Raw genomic sequence first — 24976 nt, 5'->3', positions numbered from 1 at the left:
CAATAGTTTCTGAAAAAAAATGAAATGTACTGACAGCCAAACAAACTTAGAGAAATATAGGTACTTGTACAGTTTAATCAAAACATTAAAAAATGAAAATATCGAAAAATAGGTTATATTGTACATATCCGTTTTGGACTGAAGATCTCCGAAAAAAAATTTTACTTAATTTGATTGAGTAGTTTTTTTTTGTCAGTGGAAAAACACATTTTTATGAGAGCGCAATGAAAGTAGCCATCTTTGAATTTCTTGAACATGCCACGGGGAGATAACTCAGTTTAAAGTGGCAAAACTCTCTCTCCATCTTTAAATATTAGCTTTTCTTCCTAAAAATCAAACTTGTTTATCTTTTGGTAGGTATCATAACAAATTATTTTTTCTCTGTAAAAAAAAACAAACTACTTGATCAAATTAAGTGAATTTTTTTTTTTTTCAGAGAACTTCATTCCATAATGGATACGTACAATATAACCTTTTTTTTCGATATTTTCATTTTTTAATGTCTTCATTAAACTGTACAAGTACCGAGATATAATATTGATAGAATGTGACACGTTTGGAACAAATTTGAGAATGATGGCAATTTTTCATAAACGACCAAGTTTACGTGTTATACTATAAAGAGAAAATATTTAACTAATAAATTCTACGAATCCTTTTTGGATTCAAATTTGACATGAGTTTGAAACTTAAACTACAAGGATATTTATATTTTGATTATTCGGACTACCGTTTTCATATTCAGTGTTATTTTCGCAACATTTCGGTTGATGAAATCTCTAGCCTTCTTCAGGTGTATCGTGTCAAAGGCATAACTCTTTTTGTCAAACTTGGTAATTTCAAGATGAGAACAGGAGTCTGCAAACTATGGCCTGCAGGCCAGATACGCCCCCCCCCCAATTCTTTAATCCGTGGAGCTCTTATGAAAAACGTAAAAATATTCAGGAAAAATCTTTGTGTGAAAGTAGTGTAATTGTTGATGATGAATTCTTATACCATAATCATTGGGAAACTATATTCTTCCTTCTAACATCTACTTACAATTTTCTTTTCATGAAATAATGCAAGACATCGATTTTTCACATATGATTGCAGAAAGGCTTGTCAATTATGTCATAGCATCATTTTTTTCATAATAATCTTGTATAAATATACAACTGAATACAATAGATCTTATAAAAATTGAATTTAACATAGCAGATTCTGCAATCTGTGACAATATCTATTGGTTCAATCACAGTCCTCATTCTCTTAATAGAAAAGCGAATAAATACACAGATTTATTGAATGCATTTATTGTATTTATTTCTGTGGGGAGCTTAACATTTAACTAAGAAAGATATTTTTTTTTTTTAAATCAAAACTGTGTATCTTTTTTCTTTTTTAACATTGAAAAGAAAAAAAGAATAATATACAATTTCTTAGTTTGTAACTCATAAAATTATGTACAATTTTGAATTAAATAATTCTGGAGTTTTTAGAGAAAATCTGATCAAATTTTTTTTACATTTTGCTCTTTTTTCTCTTCACAAATGTGAAAGAAATTTATCCAGATCATGTCTTTTTTGTGTTGGGGGGGGGGGATAAAAATCAAAAGTGCAAATTACGATTAATTGTTGCTGATTTCTGTTGATTTTAGTTCGCATTTATTCTCGTGTGAAATCAGAAATGAAAAAGGAGAAGCAACTAAAACCCGTTTTTTTTGTCGTTTTTTTTTTTTTTTTTTTTTTTTTTTTTAACCAAAACTCCTCATTTTTCGGGGCAACCAACTTCATCGCTTTCATCTGTGCATTCTGCTGTTCCGTCACATCGCCATTTTAATGGGACACATTCGTCATTTGTTGTACACTGGAAGTGATCAGAATCACAGATGCCTAATTTGAAAGAAAAAAATAAAGATAATTGACATTATTATCATTAAATTTAACAAACCAACATCAGATTTCAATTTCTGGTCATCAGTAAAACAAATTACTTTAAAATGTTTTCAATGATTCTGAACTTGAGGAAACATTAATTTACTTTTAACAAAAATGAAAAATGCAATGACAAAATATTCAAAGAAATTTCTTACAAATTTAAAACCTGCACTTCATATCGATTTTAATTCTTGCTCTTGTCAGAGTTTAGAATAATAAAAAAAAAAGTTAAATGATTAAATAATTTAGAGTGAACAATAAAAGCTACCAAATATAAATATCATATCATTATATAATGTATAAGGGTAAATTGGAAGGGTAGTGTATATGTAGGTAATGATGATAATAATATATATGTTCAAAAAAAGTGTTCATAATGACCTATGTATATATAGTCCACTATGAACACTTTTTTGAACATTTTTCTTATCCCATTTTCTTCACTTTTGGATCGTTTATTTTTATTTTTATCTATGTATATATGTATTTCGGTATTCCCTATTTACCGTTTCTCTCTCCTCTCCTTCTTTCTCCACTATCTTCCCGATTTTTCTTTCTTCTTTTATTATTAGCTCTTCTTTACTGATCCCCATTATTTCATAGTGACCTCTCTCTCTCTCTCTCTCTCTATATATATATATATATATTACTATTATCTACATATATACTACCCTTAGTGCAATTGTGCTTTAAGCAGAAATATTCATTTCGAACATGCCTCTGTCATATCAAAGAACCTACTTCTCAGATGCTCTCTTGTGATGTTAGGCTGTGTCAGATGTTAACGTTGGTCAAAATCGCCTGTCTCTTCTTTCATCGGATTATTTTGATTATCGATACTTATCGAAGACATTTCAATACAAAACCTATCTAAGAATACTGCCGGGCACATAAAGTACCTTTGTGTAAAATTTCGTAAAAATCGGACGAGCCGTTTTCCAATTTTTAGGGAATGAACTCATGCACACTGACACACACAGTTCCACACACACACACACACACACACACACACACACACACACATATATATATATATATATATATATATAGACATATCAAATGTGAATTGCCATCCAATAAAAACAGATTTTTTTTAAAATCTTAATTGACATTTATGTTACATCCATCACACTCGTTGAGGTGATGGTCATTGTGATTATTCCTATTTACTTGCCTCCCCACGAGGGTGGAGTTAGACACAAGGTCGGTTTTTAATGTGGGAAAAATGCAGCTCCCCAAAAAGTGTCACTCTGGATAGGAAAAAAAAAAAAATTGTCTCAGTTATAAAGGGCTTCTCCCTCACTAACCGAGAACAAAAAAATGTTAAGTGCAGCAGCAGAACAGATGCCACAATTTGCTCCTAGACAAAAGGCCAAGCGACATTGCTAACATCATAGTCCCAACTAATATCATACTCACCACCGTTTAAGATTTTTTTGTCAATAAACTCATTCACTTTTATTGATATAGATTTATTTTGGTTAGATAATTTCAAATATAAATTCAACACATAAGTGTGCTTCATGAAAGGGAATTAACTTTGAAAACTGTAATCTAATTAAATCCATAGAAAAGTGATCATTTTTTTTTTTTTTTTTTCGTTAGAACTGTCAATAAGAAATTCTATTTTTAAATTTCTATATATTTGTTTTAATATAAACTATTAAATAATAATCTGAAGTCTGAAAAGATTAGGCTCATACCATCTTTTGGGAGAAGGGTAGGTGAATATATACATCCCTTTTCATCCATTGCATTTGGACAATCGGCTTCTTTATCACATTTCCAAAAAGAAGGAATACATGTCCTATTTTGACAATGGAACTGGTTACCTTGACAACCAGACCCTGCAAAGAAAAAACAAAACAAAAAATAAATAAATAAAATAAATCAAAATATATAATTATAAAAAATATAAAATCTTTCATATCTTAGCCTTCTTTAAAATCAGGATTACTCAAAAAGGGAAAACATCTGCTAGAAATATAAATTATGTTGAAAGAAAAAAAATGTCCACTAGAAATTAATATTAGGCAGAACTAACCTAGTGAAAATTAAGATTACATAGAAATAGTAAATTTGATATTGCAAAGAAAAAAAAAATTTCCAGTAGAAATTAAGATAAACTCAGAGGGAATGTTCACTAGAAATTGAAATTACATTGAAAAAACAAATTCAACTATAAATTAAGCTTTCATGAAAAAAAAAAATGTCCATTAGAAATTAAAATTACATTGAAAGAGAAAATTTCCACTAGAAATTTAGATTAGCTGAATAGAAGAAATTTCCATTAGGATTAAGATTATTTAAATATGAGATTATAGAAATTAAAATTGCATCAAAAAATTAAAATTATGCAAAAAGAGAAAATTTCCACTAAATATTAATATTATTAGAAAGAGAAAATGTCTATTAGAAAATAAAATTACATCAAAATAAGAAATTTCTATTAAAAATAAACATTAAACAAAAATATTCTTTTAAAAATGAAAATGATTGAAAGAGAAAATTTCTGTTCGAAATTACAAATTTCTGCTAGAAATGTATTTCTAGCAGAAATTTGTAATTTCGAACAGCTATAAATAAAAAATTAAAATTTGTTAAACTTAAAACAAATGTGTGCTGTTTTCATCAACAATTAAATAATTAAAAAAAAAAACAGCTGTAAAGAGCAAGAGAGAGAAAGGCTGTTACGACAGCTACAAATAAAGAAAAAAGAATGAACTCTACCCACTGTAAACACAACTATGATCATGACAACTGTTACTGTTGCTGACAACAAAAATTATTACCACTACAACTATTACAACCAGCAGCAGATGTCACAACAATGCTAAATGATATGTGTCAGCTATTTGTATATGTGACAATCAGATTTGTTGTTTTGTAATTGTACAATTGTAAGTGTTGTGACCTTGTAGTTAAGATAATAATTAAGACTACGGTGGTATACTTACAAGAAGTACAGAAAGTTTGCGTCTGATACTGTGGCTATGACTAACACAACACTTAGTTGTAACTCTATCTATATTCTCTGGAAGAGTTTATCTACGCCTGAAACAGAGTAGATGAATATCGCACCATGGTGGTTTCCTTCATTTTTTTTTTGTTTTTTGTTTTTTTACAAGGTGGTCACCACTCATCAAGGCCCGAAAGCCACTCAGGGATAAGGGTTATTGTAAGTACAGTACGTTAGTGTGGATATTTAGAGTGTCTACTTAAGGGGGCGGTTCATCAGGAATTTGTTTACGTTGGACTTGAAGGCATCCAAGTTGTAGTCAGGAGGGAAGCAGGCAGATGGAACAGAGTTCCATAGGCGTGCAGTTCTAAGAAAGAAGCTTTGTTCATGGAATCTACGTTTAGGTTTAGGCATAGATAAAGAGTGGTGAAAGTTTTTGACAGTGGATTCAGCTAGACGGGTGTTTTTCGTAAAAGATTGGCGAGGGAGGACCAGAGATTGGAGTTCAGACGAGCACCTGCCATGGAAATAACGATAAAACAAAGGATAGGCTCACAACGTCTCTTCTGTGGGAGAGAGGTTACAGAAAAGGGCATCCCCCACTAAGCCATGAAGTCTATTTTGTACTATGTCAAGGCAGGATAGGCTGTTTTTAGCAGCTCCTGCCCAGATATGGCAGCAGTATTCCATCCTTGGACGTACTTGGCTTTTATATAGATAGAGAATTGCATCAGTAGTGAAATCTGAAATTTTTGTGACAAGAGTTGCGCAATCTCCAACCACACCTTTCCTGAATCGACATTGTTGAATACCAGTGGCAAGTGGAGATTCAGGACGACTGGAAACAATGCCGAGATAAGCAGAAAACACATAAAGTGCCTAGAATTCCTAAAATGGTCACCCATCAGGTTCAATATTGCTTAACTTCAATGATTCGATGAGAACCGGTGTGTCAACGTGATTATAACAGTAACATATTGAAATAAAGGCTGAAGTTAAGTATTTTTTTTTATGGAAATCGCTCCAGACAAGGCATGAAGTCACTTGATGTAAGGAGCTAAAAAATAGTATCTTATGGTCAAAAACTTGCCAGCGATAAGTGTTAGATGGAATAGATTGTGGCCCAGAAAACAGTAATTCTTCCCTCTTTGTCAGAAGCGTCCTGGAATATGAGGATTGACAGATAAAGTAAGCAAAATCAAGTGTTACACAGCTGCTGAAAGTAAACCCAAGATCCACTTTTTACTCTCTAATCTAATATATATTAAGGGAATGCACATGGTGTTCACATCATGCTTTTATTTACTGCATGTTTATCCATCCAAATTCAAATATGGCTGTAGTTAAAAATGAGAGAATGCTCTTATTCCCTGTGTGATATTCTTGAAAAGGACTAAAAATAAAGAGAGATAACTTATTGTTGCATAACAAGAGCCGTTGTTTGAATGGAAATTCGTTTGAGTGACGCCTCAAAAGTCACAGGTGACTCCAACACAGAAATTACCAAAACCACATGATTTCTGGATGGGGATTTTCTGTCTCTTAGCTAATGAGATTTCAAGCAAGAAAGACATTCCAGAATGGCGTATGCACTAAGGGAGGGGAGGCACAATATAACTCGGTGTAGTTAGATGAGCTATCCGTCTATCCATCTCTCTCTCTCTCTCTCTCTCTTTATCTCTCTCTCTCTCTCTCTCTCTCTCTCTCGTGAATTTATAATTGAGTAGCGCATGGGTAAGAGAATGCTCTTTCTTGTCTTCCATGTGATGTCCTTGATGAGGTCTATAATAAAGGAAAATAACTTATGTGAAAATAATTTTTCTCACTATAAGAAAAGTAACGGCACTTATGCACTAGTGCAAGGGTACAACTGTTTTGGTTTTCAGTTGGGACATTTGGAGAGTGCATAGCAGGGACAGACAGTTGCAATTTCAGGACCAAATCGAAAATCTCACAACAATAAATGCATGTCTTTCTTGTTTTTTAAAAATAGATTTAAGAAAATTATAACAACACAAAATAGAGTTTTTTAAACTCAAATTATAGATTAAATTTTTTTTTTTTTTTGTAACAAGCCAAAATTCTGAAATGTTTGAATACGTTTTATTTTTTGTGTTCAGAAAGTTTTTGTTACACACATTTATTAAATTAAAAAATATAAGAAACTTATAAACACAAAATAGTTTTCTGCCCCTGGTGTACGTTTGTCTGTCCCTACTATGCACTCTCCCAATGTCCCAACTGAAAACTAATAAGTTGTACCTTCGCACTAGTGAAAAAGTGCCAACGTAACTTATAACTGACGAGTGCTTGAGAGACAGACAACTTTTGGCATTACACACATAACTGTACTGTAAACAGTTATGAAAAATTTTGTTGGAGCGCCAAATCTATATATATATATAAAAGTGAACGTGTCTGTGTGTGTGCCTGTGTGTGTGCATTTCCCTGCGCAATAACTCTGTCAATTTTAAGTCTACAGACTCGAAATTTGATATACAGGGTACTGAAATTTGGGAAAATATTTGTAATCCGTTTTAGGCCAGGAATTTAGCTGTTAAGGGGCCAAAGTTCAACGATTTGACCTTTAAGAACTTTGCCAAACTCCTCCGCCAATTTTGGGTCTAAACACTTGAAATTTTAGATATATGTTCCTTGGACATGGATCTAAATTAATAACTTGATTTGAGCCCCAAATAATAAATGTTAAGGGGTCATAATAGGAGTCAAAGTTAAAAAAATTGACCGCTTTTTTTTTTTCTTTTTGCTCAACATACACCGCTAAACACCCGGGCAACGCTGGGCTGAAATACTAGTAGTGAATATTTGAAATTTTCGTTTTCGAAGCACGCCATTAATTCAACAAACTTATATTCATACTTACACAATGAAAATGTTGGCGAGAAAAGATCTTTGTTGCAGTTGATTTCATCACTTTGATCATGACAATCTGATTCTTGGTCGCAACGCCAGTCAATTGGAATGCAAGTTTTATCTTTACATTGGAATTGGTCACTGTGGCAAACTTCTGACAAAATGGATTTCAAACGTAAAGACTTAGAAAAAAAAATATCCAAGTTTTATACAAAGCTTTAATACTCTATAAAGTTAGTGTTATCTAATGTTCACAACATATACAAATCTATCTCGATGTACGTAAAGTTAAATGTATAAGAAGGATATAGCAATGCAAGGAACCGGGTATTAAAATGATGTGATGTATGAACGAAAATGGTCAAATGAAAGAGGGTCTTGTAGAGTTTGGTTTTACGTCTTCCTATATCCATTTGTTTTCCAAAGCAATCATGAATACAAATCAGCAAAATTGACTTACTGTTTAAGATAACTAGCGCTATGACAACAGCATATTCTTTGCATTGTTTTGACTCTCGAGTGTATATCCGTTGATATCTTATATGCTTTTATATAGAGTGTTGTGGTTTTCGGTTGATTAACTATGTCTAGGTTTGTCAGATATATACCCGAGAGTCAAAACAATGAAAAGAATATGCTATTGTCATAGCCCTAGAGACAACTGTCTGAGATAACCGGAGTGGTGGAAATATTTGATATTTCGAGAAAAGAATCTCTTTTTTAAAAAAGAAAGGGAACAAAAAGTGTCGTTAAAAAAAAAAAGAAAAGAAAATATCGTAAAAATGAAATCAGAAATGGTTAGGTAGTTGAGCTGTCAAGCAGAAATAGGACTTATTTTAAATTAGTTTGGTATTTTAAACATTGTGTTATTTACACATACTGGTGTGTAATTTTATCTTATCTATCATCATCACCATGGTCATATTTACTTTTATTTTGTTATTATTTTTTTTTTTTTCATTTATTAATTTATTATCTGGCTTAATTTTAACGAATTAGAAATCAGTTAGTGCTTTAATCCGGGCTGGAAGTGAATGCATAACGGCGCTCGCAAAGTACGCCATGTGTTGACATGGAAACAGAGTTTAATATTGAAATTTAAAACAGTTTATTAAAATTTAATTAATAAGATTTCTAGATTTCGTCTGTGTGTCACTATAAATCTGCTTATGATATATATATATATATATATATACATATATACATATATATATATATATACATGCATATATATATATATATATATATATATATATATATATATATATATATATATATATATATATATATATATATATGTTTCTTTTTCTCTCTTAGTTTCCCCTCTCTGTCCTGCTCTAAACAAGTCTGATGACCTAGTCCACAAATCACAAAATTCCATCATGACAAATTTCAAGAAAAAATACACAATTAAACCCAGCTCTCCAACTTCCAACGTAGACCCCCACTACCATGTCTCCTTCCCCAACATCAGGGGTCTACGTTCTTATCTTCCAGAGGTTGAAACCTAATTACAGGAGACTAAACCAGACCTTTTATTTTTAAGCGAAACTGGCATTGGACAGTCTATTTCCCTAGATGAGTGTGTAATTAAAGGATACTCTAACCTAACTTCTAAATCTGAACCCCAAGATCGCCATGGAATATGTGCCTATATTAAAGATGGATTTCCATGTGGTAGGGACATCTCCAGAGAAGATCCTAACTTACCCTATATGTGTTTCCGGGTTGCACTAGCTCACACTACTGCATTTATATTTACTCTCTATCACCCCTACAACAGCGGAGTTACTATTTTTAAAAGCATATCTGAGAAAATTGACCAAGTCCTATCTGCTTATCCTTCAGCTAACATTCATGTATGTGGAGACTTCAATGTTCACAACGTCGAATGGTTGACCCACTCAAACAAAACCGATGATGAGGGGAGGTTCTGTCATGATTTTTCCATTGTTTATGACCTTACTCAGATTGTTCACGAACCCACCCGTGTGCCCGACAATGACGGCCAGTATGCAAATCTACTAGACCTTTTTCTCACAACTTGCTCTGAACTATGTTCAGTTTCTGTTCTGTCTCCTTTTGGATCTTCCGACCACTCTGTTGTATCAATTAAGATAAAAATTAAATGCAATACGTCCCCAGACGTACCTCTCCATCGTACAGTATATTAATACACTATGGCTGACTGGGATAGCTTCGGTACATTTATATTGGATCTACCTCTGCATTCCATGTTTAAAAAGGATGTGTCCTCTACAGTATCAGACCTGATGGAATGGTTTATTGTAGGTATAGACCGTTTCATACCCACGAAAAAGTTCCAGCAAAAACCTAACAGCCAGCCATGGTTCTCTCCAGAATGTGCTGCTGCCATTGCGCACAGAAATCACTTTTTTCCCTGCTTCCAACATAATAGATGTATGGTAACTAAAGCCGCTTTCAGGACTGCCAGCAACCATTGTAAGAAAGTAATAAAGAACGCAAGAGAGTTGTATGCTCAGTCTGTCAAGTCCAAAGTAGCTGAGCAGCGGCTTAGTTCCCACCAGTTTTGGCAAATAGCAAACAGAATCCTGAACAGAAGTGTGTGCTCTATCCTAACTATCATCAATGGACCTGAGTTAATCTCGTCAGCATCAGAGAAAGCCAAACTCTTTGCCAAGAACTTTGCAGCTAATTCTACCCTTTGCGACCAAGGCCACCAACCCCCAATATTTCCTCCTGTATCAGAAAACACGCTATGTGATATACGTATATCTGTACATGATGTTGCCAAGCTAATCAAAAACCTTGATTCCAGTAAAGCAACTGGCCCTGACAGTATTCCAATTATAGTACTCAAAATACTTCAACCAGAACTAGCACCCATACTTACAAAACTGTTTAAACGTTGTCTTAAGGAAAATTGCTTCCCATCACCCTGAAAAATCTCATCAGTATGCCCTGTATTTAAGAATTCAGGTGATCGCTCATCTCCCCCTCAATACAGGCCAATAAGTCTCCTGTGCGTCATGAGTAAGTTGCTGGAATCTGTGTTAAATACAGAAGTAATCAACCATCTCAGCAAAAATAACCTACTTAATGACACACAATATGGTTTCCGTTCTGCTAGATCTACAGCAGATGTGCTTTCAGTTATATCTCATAGGATTAGCAAATCTCTCGACGGAGGCAACCTTTCTAGGGCGATTGCTCTTGATATATCTAAGGCCTTTGATAGGGTATGGCATACAGGTTTACTTCACAAGATCTCTAGCTATGGTATAGCTGGAAATGTCTTCTCAATTATTAAATCATTTCTTTCTGATAGGTTCATAAGAGTAGTAGCTGATGGGCAAAAATCAGAAGCTCACAGTATTAATGCTGGAGTCCCTCAGGGGTCCATCCTGGGCCTAACTCTTTTCCTGATCTACATCAATGATCTCCCAAAACATATACTTAAATCATTCGTTGACATCTATGTTGATGACACTACCATCTATGGTAGCACATCTAAGACAGCAAATGACCAAGTTCTCTCTGATTCTCTCTCCTCTGATCTTGAACATGTGGTACAATGGGGAAAGGAGTGGCTGGTTACTTTTAATGCATCTAAAACCAAGCTTCTCTCTTTACATCATCAACGTTCTGATCCCCATCTAGCATCAATTGAAATGAATGGTTCTCTTCTTGAGGAGGCCTCAAGTTTTGACAAGCTCCTGGGTTTGACCTTTAATCCTGATCTTAAATGGAATGCGTACATTAAATCTGTTGCCAAGGCCGCTGGAAAAATGGTAGGATCCTTCTATTGATCCAGTAGATATCTCACTGCTGATGCAATTCTCTATCTATATAAGAGCCAGGTACGTCCAAGGATGGAGTACTGTTGCCACATCTGGGCAGGAGCTGCTAGAAAAGACTTGTCCTGTCTTAATAGAGTTCAAAATAGACTTTGTAGCCTCATAGGAGATGTCCTTTTCTCTTCCCTGCAACTTCTGTCTCACAGAAGAGATATTGCGAGTTTGTCTCTGCTTATTTTCATGGAAAGTGTTCGACTGAGCTTCAGTCTATGGTCCCCCACTCACCAAACTTTCACAAGAAACACTCGTCTAGCTGAAAACACTATCAATAATTAATTTACGTTAGACTTGAAGACAACCATATTGTAGTCAGCTGAAAAGCAGGAAACCAGAAGACAATTCCACAGGCGTGCAATTCTAAGAAAGAAGCTTTGTTCATGGAATCTACATTTAGGTTTAGGCACAGATAACGAGTGGGGGAATTTATTGATTGTGGTTTCAGCTAGACGAGTATTTTTCATGAAAGTTTGGCGAGAGGGGACCATAGATTGGAGCTCAGACGAGTGTTGCGAATAGGCTTGCATGTTCAGCGACATAAATTAATGGAAATATCTACCGAGTTTGTATATATATATATATATATAAATAAAGTCTATGGTTATATATATATATATATATATATATATATATATATATATATATATATATATATATATATATATATATATATATAACCATAGACTTTATATATAAATAAAGTCTATAGTTATATATATATATATATATATATATATATATATATATATATATATATATATATATATAACCATAGACTTTATTTATATATATATATACAACCATAGACTTTATTTAAACAAGAAAGAATATTTACACATTTTTTATAGACAATTGCTTTTGGTAAAGAATGTATATGATATATGTGTGCATGTGTACATGCGTGTTGTTGATCTTTGCCGATCAAGTGTGGACTGAAATTAATATTTTGTTTAAAGTTGTTACCGAGGTAATTCATGCTTGTAGTGTTTGTTTGTTCAGTGTTTATTATTAGACAAACATTATCTTACCTCGATAAGTTTTGAACTCGCATATAAAAAGGATAGTTCAATTGAGTTATGTTGCACATGTTTTTAGAGTGATATGATGTCAAAGGGAAAAGAGAAAGAAAGAAGAAAAGAAGGAAGAGTCGGAAGTGAAAGGTCAAAAGAAAATGACCTCGATGATTGTTGTGTCAGATGTCAGATCAACAGTATTTTTTTTATTTGTGTTACATGCGTGTGGCTTATTTTGTGCCTGTGTGTTTGCACCACATGCGAAACGCTGTTATAGTAGTTGCAATAGTTTGCTATACAGGCACTTGCCATGAAAATCCGTTTAGAGAAATGCAAACTGAAGTTATGCAAAATTATTTCACCTGAATGCGACACAAGAGTAAAAATTTTGTTTTGTTGCTTCGAATTGAAAATTTAAAAGAAACATTCTCCTTACCTGTAGCAGGGATTATGGTTATATTTGGAATGCATCCAATTTCGTCACTTCCGTCTTCGCAGTCATTTTCTGTGTTGCATTGGAGGCGAATTGATATGCACTTCCCATTAGAACAGGTGAACTGCTCGATGCCACAAGTAACTGAATAATAAGATAAATATTTACATTTAATGTAATCATAGTTGAGAGGCATTCAGTTTCCAATTTGAATAACATTGTTTATTAAGCACTTGCTGCACCTACATTGCCCAGAATACAGGTGAAATCATGTATCTTTTATGTTTATATGTGTATACATTTATTTTTTACTTAAGGAAGAAAACTTCTATTATATCGTCTAATTCAAATGAGTTATCCCCCCTTGCTGGTTTTTATATTTAATTGATTATTTAAAAATATTTCACATTAGCAGTTTCTATATACTTGTCTCTCCACGAGAGCAAAGTTAAATACAAGGTGTTTTTTTATGTGGAAAATATTCAGTTGTTCCCCCAAATGGCACTCTGGATGGAGTAAAAATAAAAATTGTCCCAGTCATGAAAGACATCTCTTTCTCTGACTAAGACCAAGGACATATACTGCACTTTTATCCCAGCCTGAAAGCTAGGATCAGTTGTCAAAGTAAAAAACAAATAATAATTGTTGAAGTAAATTGTAGCTAAGTATGTTATTTTATTGGCAATAACATGGTATTAGAATAATAGATAAAAATTTACCAATCAGAGACAAAGTTTGATTTGTTAACTTAAATGCTATTTGCGTCTGACTTTGAAAATTTGACAAAATAACTTTATATGTTAGACAAAAGTTACTTAATTTAAGGATTTGAATGTTGGTTTATTGAAGTAGTCTGTAGCAGATGGGATTGCAATGAACACAACCGGCAGCAAATTCTCAAGCTCGAGAGTTTAAATATACTTTGTTTCTGGCTCATCCAATCAGAGGACAGATCTCAGTCATATGACTGGGTTTATAAAAGGTTAAACCGGCAAAACTCTCTCTCTCTCTCTCTTTGTTCCTGAATCTTGAACTGACAACAACTTCATGTTTATTAAATGTCTTGTTTGTTACCACCATTTACCTTTGTGAATTATTTGAGGTTCAGATTTTGTTGCTTTTGTTGGGGATTGTGTGATCTCTTCACATCCAATTTCATCACTACCATCATGACAGTCTCTCTCGCGGTCACAGCGCCAACCTCGTGGAATGCAAGAACCATTGGAACAATGGAACTGATCAATATAACATCGAGCTGGAAAGCAAAGGTGGATAATATTTTTAAGGGAAATCAATATTATAATCAAATAAATAAGAAAATAAGAAAGCAAAAAAGGACAATGCAATATATGTGTTGTGTGTCGATAACTCAGTTAATGCAGTACGAGTTAAATGCAACTGGTTTATGTTCTAAGTTAATTGCACAAAGGTTGAAGGGTTTAAGTGCACAAAGGCTGACAGATTTCAAACCCATTGACTTCCATTGGCAACACATGCACCTGCATGCTTATAAAGGTCACAAGGCAGGTCAGTGAATTTTCAGTGTAAGCCAGGTAACACGGTTTAACACTCCATATATACACCTTAAAATGAACAGGGATGTGACTTCGAGTGTGAAACTGAATAAAGTACCAATTGTCCAAGAAATGTGACTTTTAGCTTTTGTTATGTATGAGAGAAAGCTTTTGTTCCAGGTGAGTTGATATCAGGACACAAACCATGCGAGGACACAGTCAAGAAATACAAAGAAGATATAAAAGGTACATTTTGCTTCATTTTTATAAACTCGTCAAAAGGGCTGATGTGCCGTAAAGTGAACATTGATGCAAGATTATATGCAGGTGTGTGAAAATAATTTAAAAAACGGTATTTTCCAAGTAAGGTTAAAATAAAGCAGAGAGTGGAAAATTCAATTAAGTTACATTAGAGGTTAGCAGTATGTGTTGGGATATGACGTCACAGACAGGAAGTCTGAAATGAGACATGGTGAAGAGTGAAAGATTTGCTTCATTGGCCTATTAGCTATGTTCAGAAGCTGTTTTTTCTCAGCTCTGTTTAGAATTGATCAACAGGAAATCCATGTAATGCCTAAAACTATAAAATATTTAAAAAGCATGACACCAATTGAGCAAATATGTTGTTGTCGTTTTTCTTTTCTTTTTTTACACTCTTGCAGCTAGAAAGAGAGAGAGGGGGGAGGGAAAGACAGAGACTCAGGTTGCTACGTCATTACTGTGATCACTTTACAATTAGACATCACCAACCATTCTATTTTCTATATATTGCCCAATTTTGTTGGCAATGGAGATTGCCAAGCATGCAATATGTGCAATGCATGTAACTTTCATGACAACATGCAGTGAATACTGCAACAATAGTGCATTACTTTAGTAGTTAAATAATACGAGGTCACTCTCTCTACAGCGTTTTTCTTACAGAAGAAAACTTGCTAGTCTTTCTCTAGTTTATTCTTATTGCCATGGAAGGTGATGAACAGAGTTCCAATCTCTGGTTCCGTCTTGTAAAACATTCACAACAAAAACTTGTATACCTCCTTGTTGTGATATTATTTATATAATGAGAGTATGATTAAAGAAAGTTGGAAGGTTCTATTTATAGACACTGGCGATAAAAACTGACCAATCAATTGGAGCCACGTTCTGCTAGCAACCAATTAGAAACTGAAATTGCCCCATAAAAATATTGGAGCTTTTAGAATTCTTGCACATAATTTTTCATGTCTACACAAGAAAGATCTTTGCTCTTTGTCTACCAAATTTTAAAGTTAAAGACTTATACAGATCAGCTACCCACCAAAACTCTTTTTCGTTTCCAGGACTTATACAGATTGACTGCCCATCAAAAACTCTTCTGGCTTTCAATTCAAAATAACTACAAAATCTTTTCTCTCTTCGTGTGTATATCATCAAACGGAATTTTCATGAATAGAGTTTCTTTCCAAGAACTTCAAATTTGTTGAACACATTGCCACAAGACTGCTGCCTTGAGAACAACATAGTTATCTTCAAATCTGGTATTAAAAAACTCTTTTCATAAACTGTCCTCATCAGTCATGAAATGTTATCAAATTCTGTTATAAACTGACTGTAAGAAAAAAAAAAGATCACAATGGTAAGGACAATTCAAGCGGCGTAACTCCTCCCTCGCCCAGTAAAAATGGTTCTAATTTATAATGGAAAAACAAAATTTCAAAAGAATAACAGAAATGAAATAAAAATAAAACAGAAATTTATATATATATATATATATATATATATATATATATATACGTTTTATTTTTTATTACCGTATCTTTCTGTTAAGTTACATTATTGTTTCAGCTACCCGGCCATTTTTTTGGCCGTCTGTAGCTTCCTCAGACTTTTACAGAAATGTTCATTGTTATGGGATGAGAGAGTGAAAGAGTGAATGATGTCAGGGGAGGGGTGCGAGAAGAGCGGGTGGGGGGGAAGAGAGGAAGGGGACAAGGGGGAAAGAGGGGAGGGGGTGCTTGGTATGTCGGTAATGTTTTAGTTTTGGAGTTTAAGGAACTTGTGGGGGAGGGTCTGGGAAGTTAATTTCTGGTGTGGCTGAGGGCATAGGGATACATGGAGGGGGAAGGGGAATATGTGGGGGTAGATGACATTTGAGAGCACGTTCGAGAAGATGATCACATGAGAGACATCACTGCCATAATGAGAAGTCGCGCATGGCGAAAGAGTGAGGAAATAGATGTTGTTGTTACGAAAAAGTGAGTTTGAGTTATTTTCTATTCTTTGTCTCCTTTGCGACTGAGACTACAACGTGTTGGTTCACTGACATGTGTACACTTGTTTCTGGGGCAATATAAATTTTTATTGCAATAAAATCTCATTATCAGTTATTAAATAGCCAATAGAAAATTGAAAAATATGATAAATACCAAAGTAAGGAGAGCAACAGTTTATTCAACAAATCAAGTTTATATGCTGAAAAAAGTAAATACAATTTACCTAGAGAAATATGTATACATATATAAGTGCTATATCAAGGCAAATACAATATAAATAAAGTGTTTTATATATATATATATATATATATATATATATATATATATATATATATATATATATATATACTAGCAAAAGTACCCGTCATTGACTGGATTCAAAAACAGCCTACAGAAAATGGACTCTGATTTATGGAAGTATGATAGGTTATGAAAAGGAAGGGTTGTAAATTTGGGTTGAATTTGGGGGTATCAAAACCAAAGCAAAATATGATGAAAGTAAAAATAAAATAGATAAACCCTATAATTTATTATACCATACCTGTTCACACTGAGACACTTATCACAATATTCTGTGGATCTACCTTAAAAAACCTTGTTAAACTTTGTGACATATTTCCATTCTATGGAGGTCAGGCACGAACGAATACCCCATAATTTTATTATACCATATTTCTTCAAACTGAAACATAATTATCAAAGTATACTTATGCAGATAGATATGAAAAGTCTTAATTAAATTTTGTGCCCATTTCCATTCTATGGAGGCCAGGCACGAACGCAGACCCCACATTTTTCTTATACCATCCCTATTTAAGTTAAAACATACTTATCAAAGTATTCTTATGTACAAAAACATTTGTAAACGTTTTTTTTAATTTTTAAATTTTTATTTCCATACTTTGTGGACGACCAGGCGCGAACGCAAACCCCACAATTTTAATGAACCACCGTTCTGCCAGATCAAACATACCCATTCCTGTGTCTCGATACATCTTCTATCATTATATGTAATCAGTTTTTTAAAATAGTCAACCATATAGGAGCCTATTCGTGACCAGACACGCACGCGCACACACACACACACACACACACACACACACACATTCAGCTTTATATTATATATATATATATATATATATATATATATATATATATATATATATATATAACTGTACTGGCTAAAAATTTTTGCTTTTTAAATGTTGTCTAGATTTCAACTGATTTGGATTTAAGGTATTTTTGAATGGCTGAATCCGGAAATGGCATCTATTTTTCTTCATTAGGTCAGGTTTCTTGTGCTAAATTGATTTGAAAAAAATCAGATCTTGTGATAAAATCGATTACATTTTTGTCGCATTATCAACAGATTTTTGTCAACACATATCATCTTAAACATGTTTTTAAGAGAAAAAACTGTTTTGCCAACAACATATATTGATTACCTGATAGAAACATTGATTGCTATAAACTGAATGGTGGATATTGATAAAGGTAAGTACACGTCTATTGCATGTTACTTCACTATTTTTCAACCTTCAGGCTTGAAATTCTATTTCTTCAAATTCCTGAAATGCTCAGCAGCTGGAAGGTCTTTCTTCAGATTCCAACAGTAGTCAGCCAGAGTGACAGCAGCCATGATATGTGGTCTCCATCTTTTTATGGTCCTGATGGAATCTCTACCCACTGCTCGTCACTCATTGAATCCTGGTTCTCAGGAAACAGTCCATATATGAAAAAAGGTAGCGCATCTTGATGCTTGTGTTGTAGCCCAGGTTTCTGCAAGCAGCCAGCATGTTGTCGACAAGTTCTGTGTAGCTTTTGGCTTTATTGTTGCCAAGAAAGTTCTTCATTACCAGCACAAATGCCTTCCACACTTCCAGTTCCACTTCATTCATTGCGTTTTCAAACTCTGAATCTCTGATGAGCTGCTGGATCTGAGGACTGTCAAAGATGCCAGCTCTCAACTTCATGGGCAATTCTGGGAAAGCCTGGCACAAGTAAGTGAAACAATTACCATCCTTTTCCAGAGTCTTCGTGCTCTGCAGTGGTAGGAAAGGTATTCTGCCACTATCCACTAGGTACGGCACAATCACGTTGACACACCGGTTCTCGCCAGATCATTGAAGTTAAGCAACGTTGAGCCTGGCCAGTACCAGATGGGTGACCATTTGGGAAGGCTAGGCGCTGTATGTACCTTCTGGGAAGGTTGGGCGTGGAGCCATCATCCTCACCCTGTAAAAAGAACTCCTCGCTACAAAAGCATCTACAAAAAGTTGTAAATGGCCTATGCCCCTCCAGGAGCTCAAGGGCTATGGATGAATGGACTGTCCACCAGAGACGACATTCTTTTCTTTGCAAGCTACCAACTTGAGCTTTGCCGCACCAATTTTGTGGAAGATTTTGAGGTTTTATGACTTCAAACTGATCCCTTTTAAACATAATCACCCAGAACTATCGTGTCTAAATACTGCTTGCCATTAAAATAATCATTTTCAATCAAAACATTTATTCAACATGCCATTTTACCTCCACCAACTTCTAAAATGCTCCACACATGCGTACATGTGAACAAAAACGTAAAAAATGGCATGTGTGACCATAGATTCAAAAAGACCTAATTGATGAAAACCAATGTGATTTTTTGGATTCAACACATCAGATTCGTCCTAAATCAGCTGAAAAAACACAAACAACAAATTTGTTGTTGACCAGTAAGTCATTGTTGTCTAAATTCACAAAAAAAAAGGAAGCAAATAACATTCAGTATTGAAAATATTATTTTTTTACTTACTGATATTATATGAAGGTTGTTGATATTTTGAAGGACAAGACATTTCATCACTGCCGTCTGCACAATCCTGATAATTGTCGCATCTCCAGCTTAAGGGGATACATATGTTGTTGTGGCAGCGGAAAAGTTCTGGACCACAAGTTGCTGAAAAACAAGTGTGGACAAAAGAATTATTTATTATTATAGATTCTTGTTGATCATTCATAGGTACAATATCCTCACGCGGTTTTTTGGCTTTGATAAGTAATCATTCATCATCAGTAATCATTTGCAAATAAATAAAAAAAATTAATAACAGTATTCCATGACTACATTAAAACGATACTTAGATACTTATGTCCACATAATAATTTAGTAGTAACTGCTGGTTGAACAGTGGTTACTTATGCAGAAAAGGACTCCTTTTTTTGATGGATGTTGAGTCAGCATATTCCAACAACTTACATAAACTGCTGGAATATGCTGAGTGCTGTGTAACAGAGCCGCTGAGGCTGAGTTAGCAGCAGCAGCAATATGCAAATGACCAAGCTGGTTGCGTGATGTAACATCGCAGCAGACATAAAACGTATACACGTGTTCAGAGAAGCACATATTCAAGAGGTGTTTGAAACAAAGAGTTATTCGAAACGTGTTCAGAGAAAGAGAGGTGTTTGAGCTACGTGGGTGATGTCACAGCAGGGACAAAAAGTTACACGCGGCTGGAGAATGAGAAATCAACTGTTTAAATATTTGGGGGAAAAAAATGTGCTTTTGGAAACACCAGATACAAAGGCTTTTGTTGATAAAAAGAAAAAGTGCGCTGAGTTTCTTTTTGTTTTTCTTTTCTGTTTTCTTACGACAGAGTCTACAACGTGTTGGGTCTGTTAAAATGCAATAACACCATTAAAAAAAAATGTGTACAACATTACAGCTGATCAAATTTTAAAATGCTAGAAAAAAATAAAACATTGTGAGAGAAAACGTAGTAATTTCAATGATGAAGAGAATAGAAATACAAAAAAAAAAAACAACCTAGCGTAAGTTTGATGAATTTGTTTTTTTGTAGAATAATGTGAAACAACAAATAAAACCCTTTTTTTTTTTTTGTATTTTTTTGTTAGAAATGTTACTGTTTCAAGGAGTTTTTTGGGAGGAGTACGAAAAAGGTACTTGTGTAGACTGATGATCTTTTAAATCAACGTACTTCAGGCAAAATCATTATAACATACTTATGTGTCATGTCGAGATTAGTATAAATTCCAAAGATTATGAAAAAATGGTCCAGTAGTAAAATAATTACAAGTAAAAATAGAATTTATCAAATTATCGAGTTTTATCGCATGTTTTAATGTGGAAGAGTTGTGTGACTAATTCATTATGACAAACTGACTTATCTCCCTTGACTTAATTGACAAATTAAGAGTTCACATAACCCCCCCCCCCAAAAAAAAAAAAAACACGTCATTCTCTGCATAAATAATGATATTTATGAACTCATACGAAGATTATTTCAGTTATAGTGCTGAAAAAGCTCCAACCAGAACTTGCCCCCATACTTACAAAACTGTTTAAGTGTTGTCTTAAGAAGAAGTGCTTTCCAACACCCTGGAAAACCTTATCAGTATGCCCTGTAATTAAGAAGTCAGGTGATAAGTCCTCTCCCTCTCAGTACAGACCAATAAGTCTCCTGTATGTTATGAGTAAGTTACTGGAATCCATATTAAATAAAGAAGTAGTCAACCACCTCAGCAGAAATAACCTTCTTAGTGACATGCAATATGGTTTCTGCTCCGCAAGATCTACAGCAGATGTGCTAATGGTTATATCTCATAGGATTAGTAAATCTTTTGACAAAGGATTCCTTTCTAGGGCAATTGCTCTTGACATATCGAAGGCCTCTGATAAGGTATGGCATAAGGGCCTACTTAACAAGATTTCCAGCTACAGTATCACTGGAAATGTTTTCTCAATTATGAAATCATTTCTCTCCAATAGGTTCATAAGAGTAGTGGTTGATGGGCAGAAATCAGAAGCCCACAGTATTAATGCTGGAGTTCCTCAGGGATCCATCCTGGGCCCAACTCTCTTCCTGATCTACATCAATGATCTCCCAAAACATATACTTAAATCATTCGATGCTGATGACACGACCATCTATGGCAACACATCAAAGGCTGTAAATGACAAAGTTCTCTCTGATTCTCTCTCCTCTGATCTTGAGCGCACGGTACAGTGGGGAAGAGGTGGCTGGTTACTTTTAATGCATCTAAAACCAAGCTTCTATCTTTACATCATCAACGCTCTGATCCATATCTGGCATCAATTGAAATGGATGGCTCTCGTCTTGGGGAGTCTCCATGTTTTGACAAGCTTCTGGGCTTGACCTTTACTCCTGATCTGAAATAGAACATGTACATCAGGTCTGTTGCCAAGGCCGCTGGGAAAATGGTAGGATCCTTCTACCGCTCCAGAAGATATCTCACTACTGATGCAATTCTTTATCTGTATAAAAGCCAAGTTCGTCCAATGATGGAGTACTGCTGCCACATCTGGGAAGGAGCTGCTAAAAACAGCCTATCCTGCCTTGACAGAGTACAAAATAGACTTTGTGGCTTAATGGGGGACTCCCTTTTCTCTTCTCTGCAACCTCTCTCCCACAGAAGAGACGTTGCGAGCCTGTCTTTGTTTTCTCGTTATTTCCATGGCAAGTGCTCGTCTGAGCTCCAATTCCTCGTCCCCCCCTCGCCAATCTTTCACAAAAAACACCCGTCTAGCTGAAACTACTGTCATTAATTTTCCCCACTCTTTATCTATGCCTAAATCCAAATGTAGATTCCATGAGCAGAGGTTCTTTCTCAGAAGTGCATGACTGTGGAACTCTCTGCCGTTTGCCTGTTTCCCACTTGACTACAACTTGGATGTCTTCAAGTCCAACATAAACAAATTCCTGACAAACCGCTCTCTTAAATATCCAATACTAATGATTACTACGATACTATCTCATTGATTACTGTACACGCGATAACCCTTATCCCCAAGTGGCTTCCGGGCCTTGATAAGTGGTGAACTCCACGTAAAAAAAAAGAAGTATATGTCAAATAATTAGTTGAATAAGAAGAAATAAACAAAACGAAAATCCTGTAGTGGAGGTGAGTAAAGAATAAAGTGTCAAGAGACGTTGTTGCTAAAAGTCTATGGAAAGAGGAATGTCATCCTTCTCAGTTTGTGGAAAGAGAGTTGAAAGAAACTCATTCTTTTTTGATATGCCTAAGCATAGGGTTATACAAGAAATGGCGTAGAATAGTAGGTGGTTTGAGAGATGACAACCTGTTTGGGTGCATGAAATATAAGACAATGGAGACAGATGAGAACTCGGATATAGCAAGAAAATATATTTGAATGGCAAAGCTATTGTTTCTGAATTTTTGAAATGAGGATTGATAATTGATATTATTTGAATTATTTAGACTACTATTCTCATCGTGAGGGTTATTTTCACAACATTTTGGCCGATGTAACAACCAACCTCCTTTAAATGTATCTTGTTGAATCGGAATCGGAGAATGATGATGATGATGATGATGATGATGATGATGATGATGATGATGATTGTGGTTATTATTTTTATTATTATCATTATTATTATTATTATTATTATTATTATTATTATTATTTTATTTTATTTTATTATTTTTTTTACATACTTGGTCTTCCTAAACGGTCACCATTTATTGCATTTACTTATAAATATTGTAAAGCAGATGAAGAGCATCACTTAAAATCGTCTGCTATTGTCTCACTAAGTTTAATAATTAACGGAGAAAATGATTTCTCTTTTACGTAATATTTTTGCCATTTTATTGTTGATATTAATGAATTGATACTTTAAAAATTAAAACTTGGGTGTTCCAAGTTCGAATCCAGCCTGTTCCATAAAATCATTTTCACTTAGGATGTTGGCAAGCTTCATGTGATTCCTTCCGAAAGTACCTGATATCTTTCTGGAAAGAATTCTGGCTAGAAAAATATCGGGGAAACCAATGCCAACAATATTTGGATTCATACGATATGATGATGAATTTGATATATTTAAGCAACCAGTTGTAGTATTATCTCCCCTTTTTTCCCCTTCTCATGCACCCCACATGCATCACCAGAGGGTGCTCAAACCTAATTATCTCCCTTTTCACCATGTTAGGAGGCGTATAGATCGGGACCATGCATCTGCAAAATTTCACATATTTAAGACACATTCATCCATGATGATCATTATCTTTTGATTCATGACTCTGGATGCAAACTGTTACCTTGGTCATCAGTTGAAGTTCCTACAACACAGTGCTGTTCATCACTTCCATCAAGGCAGTCTGTGTAGCGGTCACAACGCCAACTGTGAGGTATGCAAACGCCATTACTACATCGAAATTGAGGGCCATAACAATATTCTGCAATGACAAGAAATATCGATAAATAACAAAGATAAACGTATTCCGCATGTGAAATGTTGTAGTCACGACAAAACTCTCTGTAATCAAATACAAAAAAATTCCATGATCAGAGTTTCTTCGCAAGCACTTCCTGTCTGTGGAACACGTTACCACTGAACTGCTTCCCTACAGAATACAACATGGTCGTTTTGAAATCCAATGTTAACAAATATGTTTTCATAAGCTTTCCACCTCAACAAAACTCCCTGCAAGCAAACACAATAAATTTATAAATGTTGGAATTTTTATTAGAGCCGTTTTTGGCAGGTGTTCAACTGAGTTCCAATCTTTGGTTCCTTCTGCTAAGACATTCACAATGAGAACTTGTCCTTTCTACCACAACTGAAAAAAAATTTCCCTTTTCCCCATGGTGCCGAGCATAAGGTGTAATTTCCATGAAATTCCTCTTTGTGGAACACATTACTATGGGATTGCTTTCCCGCAGACTACAACATGACCTTCTTAAAATCCAATGTCAATAAATATTTGTCATAAGATGTCCTCATCTTAATGATTTTAAAACTCTGTGAACCATCCGTGTGTGCTTGCTTACTTGCTTGTATATATATATGAGTGTGTTTGTGCAAATTCAACAGTCTTATATATATATATATATATATATATATATAGTAAGTTATAAAATATATATATATATATATATATATATATATACTAACTAGCTCTACCTACATATTGAGCACTGTTGAAGTAAATTCTTAAAGTTTACGCATAAATTTATACTTTTGTATATTAATATTTATGTGAGTAAATGAAGTAGTTATATATATATATATATATATATATATATATATATATATATATATATATATATATATATATATAGAGAGAGAGAGAGAGAGAGAGAGAGAGAGAGAGAGAGAGACATATTATTTGTTTGTTTTTGTTCGCAACA

At 34.3% G+C, this 24976-nt stretch overlaps 1 protein-coding gene across 3 annotated transcripts in view; it reads right to left on the bottom strand.

Annotated features, from left to right (window-relative positions):
• Positions 1–1279: 1279 nt before the first annotated feature.
• Positions 1280–24976, bottom strand: part of LOC145243388 (uncharacterized) — a 99393-nt gene continuing 75696 nt past the window's right edge. For 2 of the 3 annotated variants that reach the window (XM_080106225.1, XM_080106227.1), the window contains 7 exons: positions 23884–24021; positions 19598–19741; positions 14119–14289; positions 13038–13178; positions 7763–7906; positions 3623–3766; positions 1280–1874 (listed from right to left, as the gene is read on the bottom strand). In XM_080106225.1, the coding sequence (XP_079962351.1) occupies positions 1750–1874; positions 3623–3766; positions 7763–7906; positions 13038–13178; positions 14119–14289; positions 19598–19741; positions 23884–24021 (1007 nt within the window). In that variant the 3' untranslated portion in view covers positions 1280–1749. The remainder of the gene's footprint in view (positions 1875–3622; positions 3767–7762; positions 7907–13037; positions 13179–14118; positions 14290–19597; positions 19742–23883; positions 24022–24976) is intronic. The other variant, XM_080106226.1, reaches the window with a different exon arrangement.

The sequence above is a fragment of the Euprymna scolopes genome, chromosome 22 (genome assembly GCF_053919585.1).
Source record: "Euprymna scolopes isolate OS-2025 chromosome 22, ASM5391958v1, whole genome shotgun sequence".
NCBI lineage: Eukaryota > Metazoa > Mollusca > Cephalopoda > Sepiida > Sepiolidae > Euprymna > Euprymna scolopes.
This window is presented reverse-complemented; position numbering and strand designations above follow the sequence as displayed.